Source organism: Martes martes (assembly GCF_963455335.1).
Source record: "Martes martes genome assembly, chromosome: X".
Classification (NCBI taxonomy): Eukaryota; Metazoa; Chordata; class Mammalia; order Carnivora; family Mustelidae; genus Martes; species Martes martes.
In genome coordinates, this window is record NC_137897.1 from 50,909,377 (window position 1) to 50,936,919 (window position 27,543).

A 27,543-nucleotide genomic window follows, 5' to 3' on the forward strand; every position below is an offset into this window, starting at 1 on the left:
CAGCCTCTCTCCTGAGGTAGTGATGGGACTGTTTATTTTACTTTCACATCTCAGTCCACAGTTTTTTACCTCCAGCTTTCCTTGGCACCAGGCACATTTAGGTGCCCTTGTTTGGCCTTTAGCTAATGGAGAAGCCCTCAGAGTCAGCAGTCTTTTTTATTGACAAGAGGGGCTTCCTACTCCTTTGGGGTGCTGGCAAGGAGAGTCGGATTTGTTGCTAGTCAGACAGACCTGGCCAAGATTATGAAGCTAGAAGATGGCAGTTGTTTCTGTTCATTGAGGCTCAGTTTCCTCATTTGTAAAATGGGGCTAAAGATGCTTACCTGCATGTGTATCATGTGCTGGTAAATATTTAAAAACAAATTCTCTAGGGGAAGTCAAGATTTATACTGTTTACTGATCCCCATGGTGTAAATACTCTCACCATGGCTGTATCAAAGGTACCAATGTGAAGTCCTTGAGGGAGGAACTGTGAAGAGATGCACATAATCAGGGCTGGTGTGAGCTAGTTCCAGTGCAGCATTGTTAATCACACCTGTCTCAGACTTCCACCCTCATCCTCCCCATATGCTCACATTTCAAAGCAAATATAGGACCCCCTCACCATGTCTCTTCTGTTCTCCCAAGTTCCCAGAGCATCCAGGAAAGGGAGAGTATCATTTAAGGTGCTCCTTGCCTAAAAACTCTCCCAGGAAAGAGGGAATATAGAGTATTTAAGGGACAAAGAACTCAAGAAGGCTAATTAGAACATTCTGATCAATGTGTTTCGGCTGGTGAGGTATCTGCATCAGCTGTTTTCTCCCATTGTCTGATATTTTTTTAAGATTTTATTTACTTATTTATTTATTTGGGAGAGACTGAGTGAGAGAGAGAGAGCGAGCATGAGCCAGGGAAGAGGCAAGGGAAGGAAGAAGCAGACTCCCCACTAAGCAGGGAGCCTGATGCGGGGCTCAATCCTGGGATTCCAGGATCATGACCTGAGCCGAAGGCAGATGCTTAACTGACTGAGACACCCAGATGCCCCTCCCATTGTCTGATTCTTTTTTTTTTTTTAAGATTTTATTTATTTATTTGACAGAGATCACAGGAGGCAGAGAGGCAGGCAGAGAGAGGAGGAAGCAGACTCCCCACTGAGCAGAGAGCCCGATGCGGGGCTCGATCCCAGGACCCTGGGATCATGACCTGGGCCGAAGGCAGAAGCTTTAACCCACCGAGCCACAATGTGGCGCCCCACATTGTCTGATTCTTAACTAGATGTGAGGATGGTGGAAGGCTCTGGACAATGACCTAAGCATTTGATCATTCCAGAAAGCATTTAGATTTCTGTTTGGAATTCCAAAGTCTCCCTCTCCTGCCTGCAGAGCCTGCTCTGCTGGGCCCTAACCTCAAAGTCCCTGTCATAAGGGTATCTGGACCAGAGATCAGTTTAGAAAACCAGACCTCTGCTCCAACCCCTCATCTCCTCTCAACAGTGTCTGTGCCAGGTGAAGTTTCTTTAAATTTCCTAAGGGATCAGAATCACCTGGGGCAAAACCACTAATTCCTAAGATCCTCTTCTGTCTGTTTCAGTTAGGAATGGGGTCCAGGATTCTGTGTTTTTAAATTAGTGCCCCTAATGATTCTTATGATCAGTTAAGTTTGGGAAACACTGCATTAGGACTGCAGGACACTCTGCCAGGTTGGCATCATTATGCCCATGTTGCAGGTGAGAAGTTGGAGAGCTCATGTCTTAATTGGTAAAGTTGGAGCTTGCATATAGTTTCAGAATACAAAGCTATGTTCTTCCTACAACAGAGGCATTGCTTTAGGGCACGATAGTATCTCTGGTGGTGGGGAGTGATGATACCAGCTAGCAAGGGACAAGGATAATCCCTGCCCTATTCTACAAATAGGGAGACCAGGTTGCAGTGGGATTTGGCAGCAGTAGCAGGACTGTTTGCATTGCTGATCTTTTGTGGAGGTGGACTGCATTCAATTTCGGAGAGCTGTTCACCAGGCCCAGCAGCTTAAATGTCTCCATAGTTGTTCTCTACTTGTTTCCCTTCCTTCAAGCATCCCTCTAACCATAATAACAGTAGCCCGTGAGAAGGTTGGTTCAGGGAACTGTATTCCATGACAGAGTTTCCCAAATCTGGCTGAGCCTTAGAATTATCTGAAGTTCTTAACTTCTGATATCCATGCCCTCCCTCTTATATAATAAATCAGAATTTCTGTGGGTGAGTTCAGGGTATCTGTATTTCAAAAATTTCCTTAGGTGAATATGATAAGCCAGTTTACAGATCCAGCTTGTGATTTTTCTGGATACCAGCTGAAGAAAGTTTGGAGGTCCTGGTGGGTTGTGTTGAGGGGTAGGGAGTTGTGTATTTTGGTGAAACATGAATGGAGAAAATGGCAAGGCAGAGCCCAGCTTAATGAAAATCAGGCAGCCTCTATAAAGGACAAGGTAGCATAGGTGCTCTGTTGTGTTCTACCTCTCCCCAGGACTCTGCTTCTTGGGGAAAATCCCCATTCCTCCCAAGAGAGAACATATTTAAAATAATGCATGCAAGGATATGCATGTGTGTACCTGATGTGCTTGGCTTCACATTGTTAACCAACTAGAATTCTAATCACATTTTAGAGTTTGTCCCCAGAATGCAAGTGTCCTTTATGCTGAAAGGGCTTTCTGGAGGTCTTCTTGGGTAGCCCCTAGACCTCTACAGTTGGACACATTTTCATTTTAAATCATTTCTGAGAGGTAAGATATCTGTAATAACATGGCTAAAAATGTGGGGTGCCTAGGAGGCTCAGTTGGTTAAACGTCTGCCTTTGGCTCAGGTCATGATCCCAGGGTGCTGGGATCGAGCCCTGCCTATGGTATTGAGCCCTGCATCTGGGCTTCCTGCTGAGCAGGGAGTCTGCTTGTTCCTTTCCCTCTGCTCACTCCCTCTCTCTCAAAGAGATATATAAATAAATAAAATATTTTAAAAATAATACGGCCAAAAAAGGAGGGGGGGGTTAGTAGTCTTCCCATTCTACTTGTGATGTGCTATGTATTTTCATGTCTATTATTTTAACCTATATCTCCCAATAACCTTGTTGTAAAGGTGATATTATTAGACCTGTTTTATAGTTTTGGAAACTGAGTTTCAAAAAAAAGGGTGGTGAAAGAAGCTATAAAGCCTTTTTCTGTCATACCATGCTTCACTCCTCAAAGAGCTGAGACAATTATTTCTGGGACAAGGACTCTAATTTTGTGGGTTTCCCAGAGACCGGGTTTAGCTCTTGGCTTACCAATAAGGTTGGCAGAAAGCAGACCTTAGCCTACCTATGGGGTTAAAAACAGCTTTTTGACTTGGCCTAGAAGCTTCCTCCTGCCCCTAATGAGTCAACTGATCCTGGCTTCAGCGATTTTTAATACCCAGGAGCATTAGACTGGGCAGAAATCCCATGAGTATTAGATAGAACTCACGCTGATGCTTGGATCAGCCCCATTGTGTTTCAGAGCTGTGATGCTGGAGATTTCTGGGGTGGGTTCCTAATCAGAGAAAGTAGACCCCTCTTCTGGTGCTCTGGGCAGACCCGGTATCTCCAGACAGCTGCAAATGCTCCATGTTTCCAGCCTACAAATACTTCTTTTGAAATTTGCAGGCGGGAAGCTGGGTCAAGCATGAAACTGATGTGAAAGACTGAAATCCAGCTGGGTGTAGCCCCACAGAGGGGCTTTGGCCATTTGAGAGACTCTTTTATTAATGATGGGCCCTGTTCTCTTTTGTTTCAGCAGCTTCACAGTTTTATGGGAATTGAGGAATCTGTTATTCTTAGCTACCTAGATATAAATCTAATCCTGAAATTCCATGCCTCTTTCCCTGTTGCATCCCACTCTCTCCTCACCAGACTCTATCTCAGATCTTGGCTGTGTCTGCTGTCCGGGAACTTCCCAATCAGTTGCTCTCCAAGTTTTTGCAAAAGAAGCTATCTTAGAAACAAGGATCTTTGAGTTTTCTTCTGTGGTGTTATGAAAGGTTTAGTTTCTCTAGAATCAATGTTGGTGAATGTCTCAGAGCCTGAAAGTTAGGCCTGCCTTCTGTTGAAAGCTAGACTTCCTAACCATGCCAGCTTGGGGTTTTTCATGGAAGCAAGATGGCCCAGCTTCCTCCACATAGTCTTCATAGTCTTCAGCAGTGGTTCACTTGAGGTATCTACTGTTTCTAAGTGCCAGGGTGGTTCTATAGCTTATTAAATGGCCACTGCATTAAGAGCCAGGTTTTTATTCCTGATCTCAGGCTGCCTAGCAGCTATGTGACTCTGGGACAATGCCTCTCCTTTCCTGGACCTCAGTTTCCTCAGCTGTTATGTTGCAGAGTTTGAACCAAGTGATTTCTAAGGTTCCTTTCAGGTCCGACAGTTTGGGATTCTGGTTTGTTCTGAGAACAGGGATGAGAAGTTCAGAAGGATGCTATTCTGCAGGAGCCAGATGAGATACTAGAATGAGTGGATTTAAATTTTGAGGAACTGTAAAGAGGAGGAATGGCTGTGCTGAGGAACTGGTTGGGCAGTCTCTGTAACTAAGAAGGAGAGATGAGCTGGGGTAGGGGTAAGGGAGTAGGTGTTGTTTGATCCTGGAGTATGGTTTGGCTGAGCTGATTTTGAGAGTAAGTCCTGGATTTAGGTGCAAATGGTGAAAAGCTAGTTTACTTTCTGACCTTCATGTGTTGAGAGGGGGACTCTACCTCAGTCTGAGCTTGATCCGAAAGGTCATACAATTAAGGCTGGATTAATGGGGAAGCTGCAGCTTGCTAAGGTAGTCTCATTGTATCTGACCTTTACAGCTTTGGCCTCTGCTCTGAACTCTCAGTCCCATAGTGACTAGATATGTTCTCATTAAGAGAGATTAGTTACATATTCCCCAAATATGTGGTGACTGGTGGAGTAACAACCCATTTCCAATATGTACTTATCTCCCATTGATTCTTGGGGAGCTTTGGGAGGGCAGGACTGAGTCAAAGCAAGTAAAAGGGGAATCCTTGTCTCCCATGGTCTTTGCAGCACTTGAAGTGAAGAAGTGCTGACCCATTAAGGTATGAGTATGCATGGGGTTGGATTTAGCTCTCCTTTGTAGAAACTACTGGGAAAAGGCACAGGCACAGGAAGGGTTAACCCCAGGCAAGTCTTGATGACTGTGTTAAGGGTCTAGAGATGGGCAGGAAGAGGTCAGAACAGATTACTGTTCCAGGTACCATTTCCAAGTTAACAGTGGCTGAGTTGCTGGGAAGTAAGTGAGTCAGTGGAAGATGGGAGGGGGGAAGGAGAATGCCTCCTAAGCTGGAGATTCAAAGCAACCCTTGTTTCCCCCCTTATGGAAAACAGCTGCTTGAGGCAGTGCTGTCATTCCAAGAGGCAAGACAGACCAGGCCTTGCCCTGCCCTGGCCTTGCCTCTGTTCTGGCAGCAGGAAATGGTGGGTGATGGAGCCTAAATAATGGGGATTAGGTAGTTTGAGTAACACTGTGGTGACTGTTCTCTGTCCAGTGGAGAGACTGAAGTTCTGAGGTTGCCCTGGTAAGACTTGTACTGCTTTGTCCCCCTTTCCCACTTGCCTTTGTCTTCTTCATACCAGCAGCTCCACAGAAATGCCAGAGCCCTTGAGGAGAACGGGGAGGTGGCAGGTGGGGGTGAGGTCATTGAGCTCAGACACAATTGGGCTGACTCACAAGCTCTGCCCCTGTGAGGGGGCCTTCCCAAGGAGTGTTTCCCAGATGTGCTCAGGCTTCCAATGCCAGAGTGTTTGGTCCTTGGCCAAAAGAGTTGCCAAGGCAGTGTCTGAAGACAGCAGTGAAACCAGCATGACCAGAGAGAGGAGTGGAGTCATGGAAGGGGCTCTGGGAATGTCTAGAAGACCAGTCTTCCTCACTTGCTGGCTGAGTAAATTTGGCTTCAGTAATATAAAGTGGGACTGTGGGTGATGGGGCTTGGCATATAGTTGGTATTAAGTAAGTGTTCATTTATATCCTTCTGTCACCTGCTTCTGTGTATTTCAATTTCATCATCCATGAAGTGGGGCCAGTAATTTTAATTCTTTATGGTTTACATGTCCATGCTTCAGGCAAGTTACCTGTGGTTATTCAACTCTCTCTACTTGCTCCTCTGCCTCCCCCTAAACTTCTTTCCAGGAAAAGCCATCTTGAAGTTCAGTGATATTGGACAAATGAGGGGAAACATTGCCCTGATCTCCTCACTGTGGTCTGGCTACTGCTTACCTGGATGTTCTTGGCTCTAGGAAAAGAGAGGGTTGGTCCCTTCTTTGAAGCTGGCCAGGCCCAGAATCCAAAGTACCCCAGCTGCTGCAGCATCTGGCCTGGTTATTTTTGTTTTCTAGGTCAGCCACCTGGGGACAGAGGAGAGATCCCAGTTTGTTGAGGGCTTTGGATGGCAGATCACTAAGATTTGTTTGTTAGTCTCCAGTGAAGGGCATTGGTGTGGAAAGTGTCTGTGTTCAGTTGTTCAATAAATAACAGTATATTTATTGTTCTTGGGCTAGAGGTGGGAAGGCTGGTGTATGAGAGGATGACACCGTCCCTACCACACCCAAACTTTTTGTTCTTGTTCCTTAAACCCTTAGTGTTCTCCAGAGACACAGTCTTTAAACTCGGACTGTGGCTAGATCCTCAGGGACAGGGTTTGGAAGGGATTTAATTCTCTACATATTGAAATGATACCCCACCCAGGCCAGTTCCTCTACTCCTGCCAAGCTGAGGGGCTTCCCAGGAAATTTCTGCTGACTTCAGAGGTTTTATTTTCAGGTTCCTTCCTCCCAAACAAGATCACCCTCTTCTCACTGAAATTGCAGAGAACAGACCTCAAAGGAAGGCAGTGGGTACCTACGTACTAGGGTGAAAGTCCAGTGGGTCCTGTGTGGCAGAGGGTCTGGGCATGTAGCTTATTTTACACACTTGGGTTCCATATTATTCTAAGGGAGAACAAGGGATCTTCGTTGAACAAGACACCTGTTCTACCTATCACCTTCAAGCCCCAGCTGTGTTATTACCCTTATTCCCCCTCTACCTCTGACATACAGAAAACAGGAGAGTACAGACCTATGACACTGTCCTCATGACTCACATTTTCTTCTGAGTTAAGTGGCGGCAAGAATAGAAGTCCCTTTGTGTTTGCTTTTCTTTCTATTTTTTTTTAAACCTAAGATTATTTGTCCTCAGTGAAATTCAGGAGATATTAGACTGTTCTCCCTAGAGTAGCAGCCACTGTGGAAATGGCAGAAACCCTGGACAGGAATTCTGGAGAAGTAGGTTCCAGTTTGGTTTCAGCTGGACATCTTTAGATTTTAGAAGAGCCCTTGTTCTGGGGTCATGCTCTATTTAGGAGTAAGGAAGCATAGACAACACTAGTGTGTATGACATTCTTATTCCTAACCCAGGCTGGGCCCTTTTCTACCGATTGATTTATTCAAGAAACATTTCTTTAACAAATATCTGACTTAAATATTTGGACTTCTGAGCTAGACCCTAGAGATGTTACATTGGCATGACCTGTGATTGATTTGATCTGTGATTGACACTGGCTTATTTACTTCGAAAATTCTTCCCAATAGTGTGAAATAAAGGGAGCTCCTAGGCTATGGAATATTTCCTTGGAATCCTACCTCTTTCATCAGTTTCCTCCCTGGGCACTTTCTTCAAAAAGCATCATTCTGATTCTGCCCCACTCTGCTCAGAGCCTCAAGGATGGCTGGCCTTCCAACAGGTTAAGGCCCAGCTCTTTAGTATAACCCTCAAGGCCCTCCACTTACCTTCCCAGCCTCTATGCCTACACTTTACTGTGTAGTCCACATTCACCCTGAAGCGGATCTGCTTCTAAATGGGCCATCTCCATCCCTGTCTCATTCTGGGCCATTGCACACACTGATTTCTCTACCTGGGACATTTGGATGTTCTTCCCCCCATCCCGCAATCTTTCTATATTTCTTTCTTTCTTTTTTTCTTTCTTTCTCTCTCTCACTCTCTCTCTTTCTTTCTTTAATGCAGCTTATCCTTGTGGACCAGTGCAAATATCACTTTGAACTGTGGTTTCTTATCTCCCCAAAATGTTTCTTTTGTTCTGCTATGGCATTTCTCAGGGTCTTCCTTGTATAGTATAGTTTTCCTATTATTCAATAAGTGCCTTGGGGTCAAGGACTGGTCCTAGAGCTCTACTCTAATGATAGTTCCTTAAATGTTTTGTTCCATTAATATTGGGTGAATTGAAATAAATTTATAGGGAGCTCCTTAACTTGGAATTTTTAGGCCTCCATGGGGGTCCATGGATATAATCTGAAGTGGGAAACATCTATGAGAGTGGATTGAGAAAAATTACATATCTGTTTTTACTAACCTCTCACTGAGATTTAGACCTCCTTCAATTATGAATATAAGTGAAATTGCACTACTAGGTATTTACCCAAAAGATAAAGATGTAGTGAAAAGAAGGGCCACATGAACCCCAATGTTTAGAGCAGCAATACCCATAGTAGCCAAACTGTGGAAGGAACCAAGATGCCCTTCAACAGATGAATGGATAAAGAAGATGTGGTTCATATATACAATGGACTATTACTCAGCCATCAGAAAGGATAAATACCCACCATTTCCATCGACATGGTTGGAACTGGAGGAGATTATGTTAAGTGAAATAAGTAAAAAAAAAAAGTCAAACAGAGAAAGAGAACTGTCATATGGTTTCACTTATATGTGTAACATAAAGAATAGCATGGAGGATATTAGGGGAAGGAAGGGAAAAATGAAGGGGGAGAAACCAGAGAGGGAGACCAACCATGAGAGACTTATGGACTACCAGAAAAAAAATTGAGGGTTTCAGAGGGGAGGGGTGTGGGGATATGGGTGAGCCTGGTGATGGGTATTAAGGAGGGCAAGTGATGTAATGAGCATGGGGTGTTATATACAACTATTGAATCTTTGAACACTACATTAAAAACTAATGTAAACTCGAAATGGATAAAAGACCTCAACGTGAGACAGGAATCCATCAGAATCCTGGAGGAAAACATAGGCAGCAACCTCTTCGATATCACCCACAGCAACTTCTTTCAAGATATGTCTCCGTACGCGAAGGAAACAAAAGCAAAAAATGAACTTTTGGGACTTCATCAAGATCAAAAGCTTCTGCACAGCAAAGGGAACAGTCAATAAAACAAAGAGGCAACCCACGGGATGGGAGAAGATATTTGCAAATGACAGTACAGACAAAAGGTTGATATCCAGGATCTATAAAGAACTCCTCAAACTCAACACACACAAATCAGATAATCATATCAAAAAATGGGCAGAAGATATGAACAGACACTTCTCCAATGAAGACATACAAATGGCTATCAGACACATGAAAAAATGCTCATCATCACTAGCCATCAGGGAGATTCAAATTAAAACCACATTGAGATACCACCTTACACCAGTTAGAATGGCCAGCATTAGCAAGACAGGCAACAACATGTGTTGGAGAGGATGTGGAGAAAGGGAAACCCTCTTACACTGTTGGTGGGAATGCAAGTTGGTGCAGCCACTTTGGAGAACAGTGTGGCGATTCCTCAAGAAATTAAAAAGAGAGCTTCCCTATGACCCTGCAATTGCACTACTGGGTATTTACACCAAAGATAGAGATGTAGTGAAAAGAAGGGCCATCTGTACCCCAATGTTTATAGCAGCAATGGCCATGGTCGCCAAACTGTGGAAAGAACCAAGATACCCTTCAGCGGACAAATGGATAAGGAAGATGTGGTCTATATACACTATGGAGTATTATGCCTCCATCAGAAAGGATGAATCCCCAACTTTTGTAGCAAATGGACGGGACTGGAAGAGATTATGCTGAGTGAAATAAGTCAAGCAGAGAGAGTCAATTATCATATGGTTTCACTTATTTGTGGAGCATAACAAATAACATGGAGGACATGGGGAGATGGAGAGGAGAAGGGAGTTGAGGGAAGTTGGAAGGAGAGGTGAACCATGAGAGACTATGGACTCTGAAAAACAACCTGAGGGTTTTGAAGGGGCGGGGGGATGGGAGGTTGGGGGAACCAGGTGGTGGGTATTATGGAGGGCACGTATTGCATGGAGCACTGGGTGTGGTACAAAAACAATGAATACTGTTATGCTGAAAAAAAAAACACTAATGATGTATCTATGTTGGCTAATTGAACATGATAAATAAAAAAAGAAAAGAAATATATAAGCCCCAGAATCTACAAAGGAAAATAATGACAAATTAATTATGTACAAAATACTATAGGAAAAAAATTAAAGTGTTAGAAGTGTGTTAGAAGATCTAACACAAATAACTGGGAAAAATATTTGTCCAACCTATGACCAAATATGAACTTCTTTAGTATATAATAGATATTACTAACTACTTAATAGATAAAGAGAACAGCCTAATAGAAAAATAGACCAAGGACAAAAAAATTAAATTGCTAATAAACATATATTTTAAAAGATTTTATTTATTTATTTGACACAGAGAGAGAGACAGTGAGAGAGGGAATATAAGCAGAGGAAGTGGGAGAGGGAGAAGCAAACTTCCTGCTGAGCAGGGAGCCTGATGTGGGGCTATATCCCAGGACTCTGGGATCATGACCTGAGCTGAAGGCAGACACTTAACTGACTGAGCCACCCAGGTGCCCCAACATAATTATTTTTAATGAGCAAGCCCAACTTGCTGGTGTATAAACAAAATATATTTTTTATTTTTCAAAAAAAAACCCCTAATATGTTGGCTAATTGAACTTAATAAAAAATGTGAAATATAAAAAAAAACAAAAACCAAAAAACCCTAAATGACAGAATGAGGAGAGCCTCAGAGCTGATAAAGGCATGGAGGTGCTAGGAAGGTGGCCCAGCTGGAGAAGGCAGGAAGCTCTGTATCTCTCAAGCCCCTGCCTACCCTGTCCTGTGCATGTTTTCCATTTGGCTGTTTCTGAGTTACATCTGTTTATAATAAAATGAAAAAAATGAATACGAGCAAAAAAAGAAGTGGTAAAAATGGCAGTACTTGTGACTTTGTCACTAATGGAAATCTAGGAAACTTTTATATCACAATTTTTTGCTGAAGTTTTATTCTTATTTTATTAACTTAACAATGTATTATTAAAGTATAATTGGTACACAGTGTTATATTAGTTTCAAGTATACAACATAGTGATTTGACAATTCAATATGTTACTCAATTCTCTGTATTATAGATTTCTCAAAATATTTCTATGCTCAACATAATGTTAAAATTACAGTAATAATAACTACTAAGATACAGTGCTAGGCAATTACTTAATGTCATAAAAAGCACACATTTTTATAACTATTTCAATATAATTGGTTTCTTTGTATCATTTTATTTCATGCATTCACATATATTCTGAAAGGGGGTTGGTCCATAGACTTCATCAGACTGCCCAAAAGGGTCCATGGCACAGTAAAAAGATAAGATATAAAGTCTTCCCACCTCTGGATCTTTAGACTATGCTAGATCTCTGTATTTCTTATATTCCCATGTTTAGAACTGCTCATTTAACCATCTTCTGAGTACCTACTGAGTCATGGGTACTGGAGAGGTAACTCAAAGCGAGACAGAAACCTTGAGGTGATAATGAAGTCCAGTGTATTAAAAGCCCTACTGGCTCTTTTCCACTCTTTCCTACCTCCTCAGTCTTTGGTGTTTTGAGGTCTCCCTTGACTCAGCTCAAGGGTGATATGAGGCTAGATGTTGAGGCCAAATTCCAGCCCATTGGGCTTCATTCTCACTACCTTATGAAGGCCCATTCTACAGGGTTACTGGATTGGCAGGAAGCCTAGGATAACACCAAGTCAAGGTGGCTAATCTTGCCTGTTGTCCCCCCTGGGGTAACTTGCCTTACTTGTTCCTGCCTTCAGGGCCTTTCCTGTCCCATTGTCTATCTAGAAATAGATTTCCTCCCTGACTCCCTAGTGATATTTATTTACAAAGTTGTTCCCCAGGCCTGGTCCTCATCAGAATTGTTCAGCTGGCAAAATGTTATTTGGCCCCCTCTTCCCCGCTAACTGACCCCTACGCTCAGGAAAGACCCAGAGATGTCAAAGACTGATTAGGTTTATGTCTTACCTACTCCATGGGGATTTGCATTTTTTATTAATTCTATCTTTAATCTCAACCAATAGTGTAAAGTAGTATATAAGCATCTTAGAAAATGTAGATTAGTTTTTATTTTTAAATTCAAAGAAGGGAGAACACATTCTTAACCACCATAAAACCAAGCCTGACTAGTACTAGGGCATGATTCCAATAATTATCTCTCTGTACATACTTTTTATAGAATTGAGCTCATGTAGTCTTGTTGCTTACCCTTCCTTGTTTAATATTACTGAAGTATTTTCCCTGGGCATGAAATAGACTTCAAAATATTTTTAAAAAGATTTTATTTATTTATTTGACACAGAGAGAGAGATCACAAGTAGGCAGAGAGGCAGGCAGAGAAAGAGGGGGAAGGAGGCTCCCTGCTGAGCAAAGAGCCTGATGTGGGGCTCAATCCCAGGACCCCAAGATCATGACCTGAGCCTAACCCACTAAGCCACCCAGGCACCCAATCTTCAAAATATTTTATATGACCTTATATAACAAGCCAGTTTGTGGCAGTACTATATGGAGTACTTATGAAAAATGTCCCACAATTTAAAGAATTAATCTTTTATTTCCTCTCATGGGGAATATTTTGCACTTTGATGTATAAAAGTTTTAGTGTATTGGTTTAAATTGAGGTTTGGACTTAGATCTGAGTTCAAACCCTGTCTTCTGCATTTACTAATGATATGACTTTAAACAAATATTTATTTCTTCATTCCCAATGTGGAGATAACCTTATCTACTTCACAAGGTGATTGTTGATATTAAATGGGATGGTGCGCATGAATCACCTAGTGAGTAGCAAGTCTCCACACATGAAAGCTACTGCATATTGCTCCTACTACTACCACTGCTACCAAGTTTTCAGCCAAAAGAACAAATCTCTATTGATGAAATTTCAGCTATCAATATCAGCTAGGGGATCTATTTGTAAAAGCAGACAGTACTTTTCAGGGTGCTTGGGTGGCTCAGTGGGTTAAGTCTCTGCTTCTCTGCCTACCTGAGATCTCTCTCTCTCTCTCTCTCAAATAAATAAATAAAATCTTTAAAAAAAAAGCAGATGGTACTTTTTCTGGTGGTTAAAAAATTGTGTGTGTGGCTACCTATTATTTTCACTGGGGCTTGTCCCATTCCTTTTTCCCCTCTGCTGACTTGGCTTTTGTAGCATCTCTGTGCCACCCACACCTACCTTTGGTAAGGCCCCTTCTCTCTTTTGTGCTTAGAGAGACCAATGAGACATAAAAGCAAGATGTAGTAACAGTGCAAGTCAGTATATAGAACCATAGACACCAGCATTGAAATGGTCATCACCTAGTGTAATTGACACCCTCGCCCCTGCATTACTATTGTTGTACAGATGAGGTGAACTAGGGCCCAGGAAGGAGATAAGACTTATCCAAGGTTGTAGATTGAGACAGTTGCAGTGCTAGGCTTGGAACCCAGTGTTCTTTATCTTCCCCTTAACTTGTGTCTGCAAAGACAAGTACTGTAGATAATCCAGGCTGTGGATCAGAGGTGGGAAGAGAATGCTGTGGGCCTAGAGCTGGCTGGTGTAGGTGGGGAAGGCTTCCTGGAAGAAGTACAGTTAGCACTTGCTTCCTCTTGAAAGTAGGCTGATTTGCATTTTTGTGTTTGCCCCTTGGTAAGCATTGCTCTTTGACTATGTTTTTTGTATTTATAAGCTGGTTGGGAGCCAGGGCCTAGTTATTGTTTATTTCAGTATTCTCCCTTCCTTCCCACCAATATCTAAGTTGCTCAGATTCTTAGAACCCTAGTTCCTTCTTCTGTGGTTGAACAATACACCTGTCCCATGCTCTGCTAAGCTCAGAGCCAGACAACTAACTTGCCTCTTTTGATCTCATCCTAGATCAATGTGCGTGTGACCACCATGGACGCAGAGCTGGAGTTTGCCATCCAGCCCAACACCACCGGCAAACAGCTGTTTGACCAGGTAAGGGATGGAATTTGTTTCTTAGCCTCTTCTACTTCTCCTAGTAGTTCCCTCCACAGTGCCCACTTCTTGGGAATCTTTTCTCCTGCATGCTCCTCCAAGATAGTTCCAAACAAAGGCTGACCCCTGCCTTAATAACAAAGGAGGCAGAGTTTAACTTTGGCAACCTGCACCTCAGATGGCTCCAATTAATCCTATCCTTGGTCCTGAACATGGTAGAAAAGAGAAGCAAGCAGAGTATGACTCTGTGTTACATGCTCTAAAAATATTAACACATGGAACCTTCCTCTCAACTCTGAAGGATGCAAGTGATCTCTTCCCCATTTTAATAATGAGACTCAGAAATTAAATAACTTAGTGTATCTGTCCCGTATCTCGCTGGGATTTCAATGCTGCATTCTAGTCACTGCACCCCGTGACCTTTGTCACTTTTTTGTTTTCTTCCTAGTAGAAGGAAACAAACTTATTCTCTCTGAAGTATTGTCCTCTATGTACATTTCCTTCAGAAGAATATTGGGACTTAGGACACCACTGGGAGTGCTAAATGCATTATGAGGGTACTTCATACCTTGCACTCATGCCATGGAAATAATGCTGATGTGTCATTCCCATCTCCAATGGAAGGGATGTCCCTTCATGGGAAGTCACTATTATCAGAAGGGATATGCTATATATAATCTAATAGCTGGGTGGGGGTGCACAGAATCTTTCAGCATTCAAAGACTTTCCAGGGGCCACGGGAACGTGCTGTCTGTGACCAGACTTCCAGGAGTAAAAATGGGGTTTGCATCCCTTCAGATGGGTCATTATCCTATTTGCCTACCAGTTTCTGGTGAGGTGGGGGTCTGATATTGTCTAGGATATGTTACCTTGTTGGATTTTCTAGGCCTTCTTTTTTTTTTTTTTTAAAGATTTTACTTATTTATTTGAGAGAGAGAGAGAATGAGAGTGACAGAGAGAGACCATGAGAAGGGGAAGGGTCAGAGGGAGAAGCAGACTCCCTGCCAAGCAGGGATCCTGATATGGGACTCGATCCCAGGACTCCAGGATCATGACCTGAGCCGAAGGCAGTCGCTTAACCAACTGAGCCACCCAGGTTCCCCTAGGCCTTCTTTTTCCTTTGCCCTCTGAGTCCCTCTGTTGTCTAAGAACTTACCAGAGCTGTGGAGGGAAAGGAAGAAAGGCTCCTTCGGCCTCTTCTTAGACTCCTTCCCAGACCCCTTGTTCTATACATTACCCTTCTCAAGCCAAATGATTCCATTCCCTGCCTTCAACACTGGGGCTTTGTTCATTTGCATTGGAGGGAGGTAACTATGGAGGGAGGGTGAGGAAGGCATCATTTAGAACCTAGGGCAGAAAAATTCTTGAACAAAGAGGCTTATTAACTTCAAAAAGCCACAAGGCATGATAATTCTTTGTTCGTGTTGGTTTGATTTGTGTACTGTGGGTGTTGTTCTGTATGAAGCCCAGATGGTAGGGAGCCCTGGACAGATGGTATGCTGGTTGTGAAAGCAACTACTTCCCAAACAAAACCTTTGAGAGCCTCTGAAGCTTTCATACTGGCTGGAGAGAGGAAAGGGAGAAAAACAGTGAGTTCATGACTTCTCATCTGGAAGATCAGTGTTGTTTGGGGAAATACCATTTATTGAGCACTTAATATAGACTAGCCTTGACTAAGTCCTTTATCCTTGCAAAGATCCTGCCTCTGACAAGTAAAAGAACATACTCTAGGTTATGCAGTTAGTAAGTTATAATATGGAGTTTCAAATACAACTCTGCAAAACTATAGTTTTCCCACTGTAGTATTCTGCCTGGGTAAATGAAGCTGTTTGGGTCTAGAAGACTTAAGAGAAGATGTGTTTCTGTCTTGATATTTCTGAGGGGCTGTCATAGGAAGGAGGGAGCAGTAATGTTCTGTGAGGTAAGATGGGGAAGATCTGGGACTCCATGAGTGAAAAAGGGAAAAAGATTTGAACTCAAACAAGGGGTTGACAATCTGGCACTCTCAGGGCCAAGACAGATCTGGATGGGAATCCACAGAGGTATGTGTTCACATGCTGTTGGGGAATATTATCTTTTCCCTCTCTCTAACTTAGTGAGTGAGTCATAAGAGAAGTCCATTCTGTCTGGCCTTTGAGATACATTATTCAGGGAGGCCCTCCTGGTGGAATTGGGCCCTAGGAGGAAGGAGCTGGACTCCTTGGAAGGAATTGACAAAAGCTCTGGGGCCACCATGGAACTCTGGCCAATGACCAGAGAGGAAGCTGACTGGAAAGGAAGCACCCTCTTTGGCATTAATAATAAATAACAGGCAATAATGGGAAGTCATAGCTCGAGGACACACAAGACCTGGTGGGAAAGGGAAGTGTGGTCTATAGTTTCTCCGTTTACCTTTGTGAGTGTGTGCACAACTAGGGAGTGGAAAGAACATGTTTTGCTACAGCAGTCCTGCACTTACCACCACTTCTAAAGACCGAGGTTCTTCAGAGGGCTCTTGGTTACTTAGGTGCCACTAAGGGGCAGTGCGACCACCATGAGTTACATTTTACATTTTTGAGAACCCCCTGCCTGGCTCCACCCCAGCCAGGGGCTCTAACTCTACCTGCCTCTTCCCTTCAAGATACTGAATTCTGCAAGAAAGGTGAACTCTCAGAGCAACCATTCATTCATTTGTTCACTAACTGAATCACTGTTGACTGAAGGTCTACTGTGTCTCAAGAAAAATCTCTAGACTGTTAAATACCATCTCTGTCGTGTCTATACCTATAGAAGCAGAGAAAGTAAATGCAATACCGCTCTTCCCACATAGAATAAAACACCCTTGAAGTTCAGGTTGTGTATAGAAGTGATGTACAGGGGCGCCTGGGTGGCTCAGTGGGTTAAAGCCTCTGCCTTCAGCTCAGGTCATGATCTCGGGGTCCTGGGATCGAGCCCCACATTGGGCTCTCTGCTCAGCGGGGAGCCTGCTTCCCCCCCCCTCCGCCTGCCTCTCTGCCTACTTGTGATATCTGTCTGTCAAATAAATAAATAAAATCTTAAAAAAAAAAGAAGTGATGTACAGTGTATAAAGTATGGGATTTAGTGTCAGCTTTGGGTTCAAATTCTGTCCTATTTAGCTGTGTGATCTTGGATGTCTCATTTAGCCTCTTAGGACTTAAATCTTCTTAGTGAAATGGTAATCAAACTAATTTCAGAGATTTTGTGGTCTTATTTAATCCTCAAATAAGTAAAGTGTCCTGTGTATAGCAGACACTCAAATGTTTGTTGTTCTTATTAAGGGCTAAATAGGTAGTAGAAATTGCCCTGGAGGTACAGATAAGGGAGCCATTAAATCAGGAAGCTTTTCTGGCTTGGTAAAGTCTTTATGATTTGTGGATTCTGCATTGAAGGCAATAACCTTTCTTCTTTTTCTTTCATTTTTATTCTATAAGATGATTAACATCTATTATTATAATAGTAATAACCCTATCTTAGGTGAAGGATTGAGTCTTACAGGGGGAAAAGTTCTGTTTAAGGTTAGATAGCTAGGAAATGGTATAGTGGCTTGAATCGAGGCATATATAATTTGTTGTTTTCCCAGTGCCTTTTGTCAGCTGTGTCCTCTGTGACCTCTCCTCTCTTTGCCTGTTCCTATTCTGAGTGGAGGAAATTTGTCTCTAAACTTCGAATCATAGCTGAGTTTGTTCTGTGCTATAGATCAGGTGGCCACTCAAACACAGGCAGTGTAGAGTAGCAGAAACAGAGTTGGTGGCAACCCCTACCAGAACTTTCCAGTTGTACATTGATTTGCTTTTAGGTAGGTGATTGATGCAGCTGCTGCCAAGCCTGTAATGGGGTCTCAGTGGGCCTCAGGTGTTTGGGCACTGATGGAGTTTGCACGTAATTTTTCACACAGTTTTCCTTTTGAGGCTCCAGCCTTGCTTTCTAATCCTGCTCAGGGCTTCTGAAGTGACTCATTTCCTCACTAGTTGGTTCACTCAGATACATAGGAGATTCTCATGGGCTCTGGAACTGACCTAATTGCCCCTTCCCTCCTTAGACCTCAGATGTAGGCCACTTTCACATGCAGAAGAGAGACAAAAGAGGGTTCTTTGTTACATTCAGATGCTCCTAGTAATTAGTGAGGATTTTCTCAGAGGCAAATCTCTTCCCCTCACTGGACCTCAGTTTTCTAGTTTATGCTGCTTAGACCCTATAATGCTTCACAGTCTGTCATGAGGGTTTGTGTTGTGTGGCTCAATAGAATTCACAGCCAGTGTCTTAAAAACTGAAGTCCTAGTTCCTGTATGTGTATATTGCAGGTTTTAGGAGGTACAGAGAGCTGAGGGATGAATTTGATTTAGTATCTTTTTTTAAAAGATTTTATTTATTTATTTGTCAGAGAGAGAGAGAGAGGAAGTACACAAGCAGGGGGAGTGGTAGACAGAGGGAGAAGCAGGCTCCCTGTTGAGCAAGGAGCCCAATGTGGGGCTCTATCCCAAGACCCTAGGATCATGACCTGAACTGAAGACAGATGCTTAACTGACTGAGCCAACCAGGTGCCCCTTGATTTAGTATCTTGGAGCATCACTTTTACTTATAGATGTTATCTTTTTCATTATTAAAACATTAGGGTACCTAGGTGTCTCGGTTGAGTGTCCAACTCTTGTCCCTCCAAACTCCATCAGTGCCCAAACACCTGAGGCCCACTGAGACCCCATTACAGGCTTGGCAGCAGCTGCATCAATCATCTACCTGAAAGCAAATCAATGTACAACTGGAAAGTTCTGGTAGGGGTTGCCACCAACCCTATTTCTGGTTTGGGGGACTCAGCCCACCTGGGGCTCCACACTTAGCCAGGAGTCTGCTTGAGGATTCTCTCCCTGGGCCCCTCCCCCAACTCATGCATGCATGTGTACTCTCTCTCTTGAATAAATAAATAAATCTTAAAAAATTAAAAAAATAGATATTTAAGGAGTAGAATGTAAAATGTGTGCATGTAATTAAGATTAAACCTGATGCTTCAAAGAAATTCTGGCTTTAGCCATCTACTTATATCGCCCTATCTTTTGTGTCCTCTGGGGTATATGCATTTATTATTTTCTGCTGCTTATGGATTCTTCCATAGAAGCTTTGAAAAGTGCTGGCTCATCTCAGTAAGTTGGCAGTCTGGGGTCAAAGGGAGCCAAGAAAGAATATATATAAAATTTATTTTATATATATATATAAATTTATTATTTAGTTAGTTCTCAGAATGGAATGGGAAGGACCCTAGTCACTACAGAATATATATAAAATTTATTATATATATATATAATATATACATATATATATAAATAAATAAATATATATAAATTTATTATTTAGTTAGTTAGTTCTCAGAATGGAATGGGAAGGACCCTAGTCACTACAGCCATAGATGTTGTTTCTGGAACAGGACCTAGAAAATAAGATTTCTCTTTTCTTTGGGGTGGAAGTCTCAGCTGGAAGCAAAGCTGGAAGCAAGCAAAGCTTGGCCTCATTTCCAAGTAAAGACAAGAGTTGCCTGATCAAATGATTCTCAGTACCCTGTGGACCTTAATTAGAGATTTCCTTATATCCTGGAGTCTAGGGTTCATCTGTTTTATCCTTTGTTCTTTTTCAGTCTCAATTCTGACTTTAGATCATATTTCCTTCCCTCCACACCCTTATTTCCTCACTTTGGGATTTCAGTGGAGGCTGAGAGAAATTCCTCATTTCTCCAAAACCCTGAAGACTAAGGACATGGAAAATTTATATGCATCTGATTTCTCTATGTTCATAATGGAAGAGGCAGAGCTCAGAGAGATTAAATTTGCTACTGATCCTGATTTTTTTTTTTAATTTCACTTTAAATGTTATTTGTCCAACCGCTCCTCAGAGATACTCCACATCCTGGAACTATTTTAGGTCCTGTGATCTTCCTCTCATTAACCCCTACTCATCCTTCTAGTGAAACAGACAATATGGTGCAAAAAGAGGCTAAGGAGCCCATTCCTGGGACATCTAGGACTGATTATGTAGTCTACCTGCCTTAGTCTATTTTAATTCTGGAATCTCCAAGCCTCTACAGTTGGTACAGGCAGAGGCCAGTTGCTTCCCTACCAATTCTATTCTGAGTCTGCCATCCCATGACTTAGGGTCCTGGCCCTAATGGTCCATCTTCAGCATCTTCAGTGTCTCTTTCTCACCTGGGGCTGAATTACTTCTTCTGCACCAATTGCATCTGGATGCTATTCTTCTACAACCCTGTGGAAAATCTTTAGAACTGTTAGGCTCTGCCTTAGATCTAGGATGAGATAAGAGGTGCTTTAAATAAAACTTATCTTTTTCTAATACCCTCCCCCTCTATCCTCTGCAAAAAAAAAAAAAAACAAAAAAAAAACAAAAAAAAAACAATATCACATTTCAAAATGAGCATTTTGTGTTCTCCATCTAAAAATTATAGGCAATTTGTATTGCCTATTAACTTAGACCCAGGGACTCATCTTGCCATTGAGTCCTGGAAGTCTTGTGATCTTTCCTTAACACCACCCACACACAAATTATCTTTTCAAAACATGTTCCTAATTACTCAAGTCAGCAAGAGGTATGTGGGAAATGGGACTGTATTTCTTTTTATTTTTTTCTTTTGTTTCATTTGAACTGGTAAATCTTATTTATTTATTTATTTATTTATTTTTAAAATTTAATTTCTTTTCAGTGTAACAGAATTCATTATTTATGCACCACACCCAGTACTCCATGCAATATGTGCCCTCCATAATACCCACCACCAGGCTCCCCCAACCTCCCACCCCCTGCCCCTTCAAAACTCTCAGACTGTTTTTCAGAGTCCATGGTCTCTCATGTTTCACCTCCCCTTCCAATTTCCCTCAACTCCCTTCTCCTCTCCATCTCCCCATGTCCTCCATGTTATTTGTTATGCTCCACAAATAAGCGAAACCATATGGTAAGGACTCTCTCTGCTTGACTTATTTCACTCAGCATAATCTCTTCCAGTCCTGTCCACATTGATACAAAAGTTGGGTATTCATCCTTTCTGATGGAGGCATAATACTCCATAGTGTATATAGACCACATCTTCCTTATCCATTCATCCACTGAAGGGCATCTTGGTTCTTTCCACAGTTTGGCGACCGTGGCCATTGCTGCTATGAACACTGAGGTACAGATGGCCCTTCTTTTCACTACATCTGTATCTTTGGGGTAAATACCCAGTAGTGCAATTGCAGGGTCATAGGGAAGCTCTCTTTTTAATTTCTTGAGGAATCTCCACACTGTTCTCCAAAGTGGCTGCACCACCTTGCATTCCCACCAACCGTGTAAGAGGGTTCCCCTTTCTCCACATCCTCTCCAACACACGTTGTTTCCTGTCTTGCTAATTTTGGCCATTCTAACTGGTGTAAGGTGGTATCTCAGTGTTGTTTTAATTTGAATCTTCCTGATGGCTAGTGATGATGAGCATTTTTTCATGTGTCTGATAGCCATTTGTATGTCTTCATTGGAGAAGTGTCTGTTCATGTCTTCTGCCCATTTTTTGACATGATTATCTGTTTTGTGTGTGTTGAATTTGAAAAGTTCTTTATAGATCCTGGATATCAGCCTTTTGTCTGTACTGTCATTTGCAAATATTTTCTCCCATTCCGTAGGTTGCCTCTTTGTTTTGTTAACTGTTTCCATTGCTGTGCAGAAGCTTTTGATCTTGATGAAGTCCCAAAAGTTCATTTTATCTTTTTTGTTTCCTTTACCTTTGGAGCTTCAAAGTATAAGGATAGAGGGAACATTCCTGAACTTCATAAAATCTATCTATGAAAAACCCACAGCAAATATCATCCTCAATGGGAAAAAGCTGACAGCCTTCCCTTTGAGATCAGGAACACGACAAGGATGCCCACTCTCACCACTCTTGTTCAACATAGCATTAGAAGTCCTAGCAACAACAATCGGACAACAAAGAGAAATAAAAGGTATCCAAATTGGCAAGGAAGAAGTCAAACTCTCTCTCTTCGTAGATGACATGATACTTTATATGGAAAACCCAAAAGACTCCACCCCCAAACTACTAGAACTCATACAGCAATTCAATAATGTGGCAGGATACAAAGTCAGTGCATAGAAATCAGTTGCTTTCTTATACAATAACAATGAAAACACAGAAAGGGAAATTAGAGACTTGATTCCATTTACTATAGCACCAAGAACCATAAGACACCTGGGAATAAACCTAACCAAAGAGGTAAAGGATCTGTACTTGAGGAACTACAGAACCTCATGAAAGAAATCGAAGAAGACACAAAAAGATGGAAGACCATTCCATGCTCTTGGATCGGAAGAATAAACATTGTGAAAATGTCTCTACTGCCTAGAGCAATCTATACTTTTAATGCCATTCCGATCAAAATTCCACCAGTATTTTTCAAAGAGCTGAAGCAAATCATCCTAAAATTTGTGTGGAATCAGAAGAGACCCCAAATTGCTAAGGATATGTTGAAAAACAAAAACAAAACTGGTAGCATCACGTTGCCTGATTTCGAGCTTTACTACAAAGCTGTGATCACCAAGATTGCATGGTACTGTCATAAAAACAGACACATAGACCAGTGGAACAGAGTAGAGAGCCCAGATATGGACCTCTAACTCTATGGTGAAATAATCTTCAACAAAGCAGGAAAAAATATCCAGTGGAAAAAAGACAGTCTCTTCAATAAATGGTGCTGGGAAAATTGGACAACTGTATGTAGAAGAATGAAACTTGACCATTCTCTTACACTGTACACAAAAATAAGCTAGAAATGGATAAAAGTCCTCAAAGTGAGACAGGAATCCATCAGAATCCTAGAGGAGAACATAGGCAGTAAGCTCTTCGATATCAGCCACGGCAACATCTTTCAAGATAAGTCTCCAAAGGCAAAGGAAACAAAAGCAAAAATGAACTTTTGGAACTGTATTTATTTTCATTTACAAATAACCTAATTAGTAGAACAAACTTGAAGGAAGAAAGAGGCCATTTAAATCATACCAGTTGTAGTAGATGGAGAAGCTAGATAAATGGGGGAAGCTAAGGCCCAGAGAGAGAAATGTGCTGCCTTAAGATCACATATCAAATTAGAGACAGAAGTGAAACTTTCACTCAGGTTTCTTGACACCTGATTCAAGCTGTGAAAGGGAGGGTGAACATCATGCATACCCCAGTGAGCAATGAAAGTTGAGGATTTGGGGATACAGCTTCTCTCCAAAGTGGTTGTTGACTGAGTCTAGTGGATTGCCAGGAACCATGTATATATGCAGAGATGATAAAAGTTCATTACAGGGCTGGGATACGTGGGCAAAAGAGAGACAAGACAGTTAGTCATTTGGCAACCACAGGGCTCCTAAGCTCTTATGAATCCTTGGAATTAAAAGAGAGCATGATAGAAAAGAACAGGTACAGGTTTTGGAATCCTACACATCAGGATTCTAGTCTAGTCTCTATGGATTTAGGCAGTTTGCCTCTTTTTTGGAGGGGTATGCAGTTTAAAAAAATTCCTTAAATTTTAGTTAGTTAACATACAGTGCAATATTGGTTTCAAGGGAAGAATTCATTGATTCATTACTTACAACATCCAGTGCTCATTATAACTGCCTTCTTTAGTACCTATCACCCATCTATTTCATCACCCTCCCACCTCCCTCTATCAACCCTCAGTTTTTTCTCTATTGTTAACAGTCTCATGTGGTTTGTTTCTCTCTCTCATTTTCTTTCCCCTTCTCATATGTTCATCTGTTTTTTTTTTTTCTTAAATTCTACATGTAGGGGCGCATGGGAGTCGGTTAAGCGGCTGCCTTTGGTTCATGTCATGATCCTAGGGTCCTGGGATCGAGTCCCTCATCAGGTTCCTTGCTCTCTTGTCTGCTTCTCCCTCTTGCTCTGCCTGCTGCTCTCCCTGCTTGTGCTTTCCTTCTCTCTCTCTGAAAAATAAGAAATCTAAAAAAAAATTATACATATAAGTGAAATCATATGGTATTTGTCTTTCTCTGATTGACCTAATTCATTTAGCATAATACATTCTAGCTCCGTCCATGTTATTGCAAATGGCAAGATTTCATTCTTTTTGATGGTTGAGTAAAAATTGAGTAAAATTCCATTATATGTACACACACACACACACACCACATCTTCTATCAACTCATCAGTCAATGGACATTTGGGTTCTTTCCATAGTTTGGCTATTTTGGTAATGCTGCTATAAACATCAGGGCACATGTACCCCTTTGAATCTGTATTTTTTATACTTTGGGTAAATACCTAGTAGTGCAGTTGCTGGATTGTAGTGAAGTTTTATTTTTAACTTTTTGAGGAATCTCTATACTATTCTCCAGAGTGAGTACATCGGTTTGCATTACATTCCCACCAACAGTGCAAGAGGGTTCCCCTTTTTCCACATCCTTGCCAACACCTATTGTTTCTTGTGTTGTTAATTTTAACCATTCTGACCAGTGTTAAGTAGTATCTCATTGTGGTTTGGATTTGTATTTCCCTGTTGATAAGTGATGTTGAACATCTTTTCATGTGTCTGTAAGCCATCTGGATGGAAAAGTATCTAGCCATGTCTTCTAGGCAGGTTGCCTCTTAAGCCTTTGTTTATTCATTTATAAAATAGAGATAATAGCTATCTCAGGGTTGTTCAGTGTTCAATACCTGTTACATAATAGGTACTTAATAGATATGAGCTACTTTTTCCTTGGGGCCTCTGAAACTCTAGATTGTAAGCTTCAGGAATGACTATGGGGTCTGGGTTTGGGTGCATAGTAGAAACTTTGTAGATATAGTGGAGGAGTGTACATGTCTGTGTGCACATGTGTGTGTATGTGTTGAGGGAAGATATAATTTATTGATAAGGAAGGACATTAGCAATATTGGGTCCTCCTTTCCTATTTCTATATCCAGGTAAATTCCTTCAGCTCACTCCCCTACCTCCCTTGCCTACCCCCCAAGAAAATAAAAAAAAAAAGAAAGAAAACCATCAGCACAACCTCGTTAAGATATGAGTCAGCTTTATTGCCTCCCATCTCCAGTGGTGGGCATGCTGGGGTTCAGCTGTCAGCCAGAACCATTAACATTGCTAATGTCAGGGACTGGAAAACAATCTCCATCTCCTGGCTGGCCTCCCTTTCCTACTACCCACTGCTTAGCCAAGAGGCCCAGAACACCAGGGGCCACTTTGCTACTATACTGAGGTATTCACCCTGTTTCTACCCTCTTTCCCATTCTCAACCTGTGCTATTGGTAAGGGTAATCATGACTAGCCTCCAGTCAGGGCTGGGAAGAAGCATCTCAGTACCCAGACACAGCACATCTTTGGATTAATGGATACCACAATACCTGCTATGTCTCTCTGAACATTCTTTCTTAGGGCATTGTAAATGGGACTCAGAACAGTGTGGACATATTTCTAGTTGCTAAAGATAAAAGAGTAATCCAAGAGAAGAAGATAAAGGAATTAAGCCAACATTCTCTACTTCCAGCCTTTAATTCATCCTGAGAGTAGAAAGGCACATGACATAATAGAGGGAAGAAGTGGCAGTAAACACTGGATTTGAATGGGTTTGGAGTCAAACAGACCTGACTCTGCTACTCACTAACTGAACCTTCACTTCTTGGAACCTTAGTTTCACTATCTATAAAATGGGCCTAATTGTAAATGTATCACAGAGCTATTGTGAAAATCAAAGGGGATAATGAATATAGTTATTGGTATGTGGTAATGCTCCTAAGTAATAGACCTGTTCTCTACCTCAACAAAAGTACTTTGTGTAGAGAGATGCTGACATCATTTCTTGACTACTGCCCAAATGTATTTCCTTGCCAGACCCTGGACACCTTATGTCTTTTGAAGTCAGGGACCATGTTAGTTTCAGTTTTGTGTCCTCTGTACATTCAAGCAATGTTTTTATTTTCTTTTCTAGGTGGTGAAAACTATTGGCCTGAGGGAAGTTTGGTTTTTTGGTCTGCAATACCAGGACACTAAAAATTTCTCCACTTGGCTGAAACTCAATAAGAAGGTAACTTCTTACCCAGTTGTTGGGTTTGGAATTCATTCCTCCATCATATCTTATATTCAAGTGGGTAACATGTGGTAGCTGGCAAATCCAGGGCTGTGCTTTTCACTGGGTGGTCTATTGATCAGAATAAAGACAGAGGACTCAGCCAAGGTAGAACTCCTGCTCTGTCTCCACTTTGACTTCTTTTTTTTTTTTTTAAGATTTTATTTATTTATTTGACAGACAGAGATCACAAGTAGGCAGAGAGGCAGGCAGAGAGAGAGGAGGAAGCAGGCTCCCTGCTGAGCAGAGAGCCCGATGCGGGGCTGATCCCAGGATGCTGGGATCATGACCTAAGCCGAAGGCAGAGGCTTTAACCCACTGAGCCACCCAGGCGCCCCTCCACTTTGACTTCTAACAGTGAGAATGGCCAGTGTCCAAGTAGGAAGAGACCCTTCCCTTTTTCCTGGGAGCTCTGTTTTAAATTTTGACTTGTCTTACACCATAGTCATTAATGGATTTTCAAGAGTGGATTGGCATCCTATTTTTTCTTTCCAAACTCAAGGGCTTCAGGAGGTTTGTTAAAAGGAGAATAATAGACTGAAGAAAAAAAAAGATACATGTGTTAATAAAGTTTCTTCAGGTACTTATTTAAATTCCAGCTAGTTAGCATACAGTGCAATGTTATTTTCAGGTGTAATATTTTGTGATTCATTGCTTACATACAACACCTGGTGCTCATCACAAGAGCCTTCCTTAATACCCATCACCTATTTATAACCCATTCTTTCTTGATTTTCTATCTCAGTTGAACTCCAGATGAGATGATTTGAGTATAAGTCCATTAAGGTTCTTCACCTCCAAGCAGTGTCTCTGCAGGAACATGTCAGTCCTCCATCTCAATATCCTCAAACTTCCTAACTTTGTTGTTGGAGGTTTCCAGTGTCTTGTGTCTTCTGTTTCTGATTGTGTCTAGGGGATAAGTGCCTCACCTTCAGCTGGCAGAATCTTGTTTCCCCAAGGAGTGGAGACTTTTGCTGGACAAATGTGTTGCTGTTAAGAGCAAATTTCAGGCTTTAAAAGACAGTCTAGTTTGTTCTCTTGTCTAGCCAATTTCTAAGCCTCAATGATACATACTAGTTTTTACTTTGCTAATTTATGGTATGGGGGCTGTGCTTAAAAGAGGAGCTTTCTTAAGCCTACCCTCAAAATTTAGGGGCAGTTGGTATATTGCCAGATATTGGTGGCTTTAAGGCTTATGACCATCAGTGGGTATAAGGTCATTTCAGGAAGGAATCACCAAAAATAAGCAATTATGGGCATGGAGTTGGGTCCCCAGTGGAAAAAAATGTCTCTTTTCTGAGTTAACCAGAACAGTTGCCACCTGGCTCTTCAGGACTACCCAAATTGATGAGCTTTCAGTGTCTCTCC

At 41.9% G+C, this 27,543-nt stretch overlaps 1 protein-coding gene across 1 annotated transcript in view; it reads left to right on the forward strand.

Moving 5' to 3' along the window:
* MSN (moesin) overlaps nt 1-27,543 on the forward strand; it is a 75,606-nt gene that overhangs the window by 34,511 nt on the left and 13,552 nt on the right. Inside the window, exons 2-3 of the mRNA XM_080794804.1 lie at nt 14,008-14,091; nt 26,038-26,133. Of these exons, the coding sequence (XP_080650930.1) occupies nt 14,008-14,091; nt 26,038-26,133 (180 nt within the window). The remainder of the gene's footprint in view (nt 1-14,007; nt 14,092-26,037; nt 26,134-27,543) is intronic.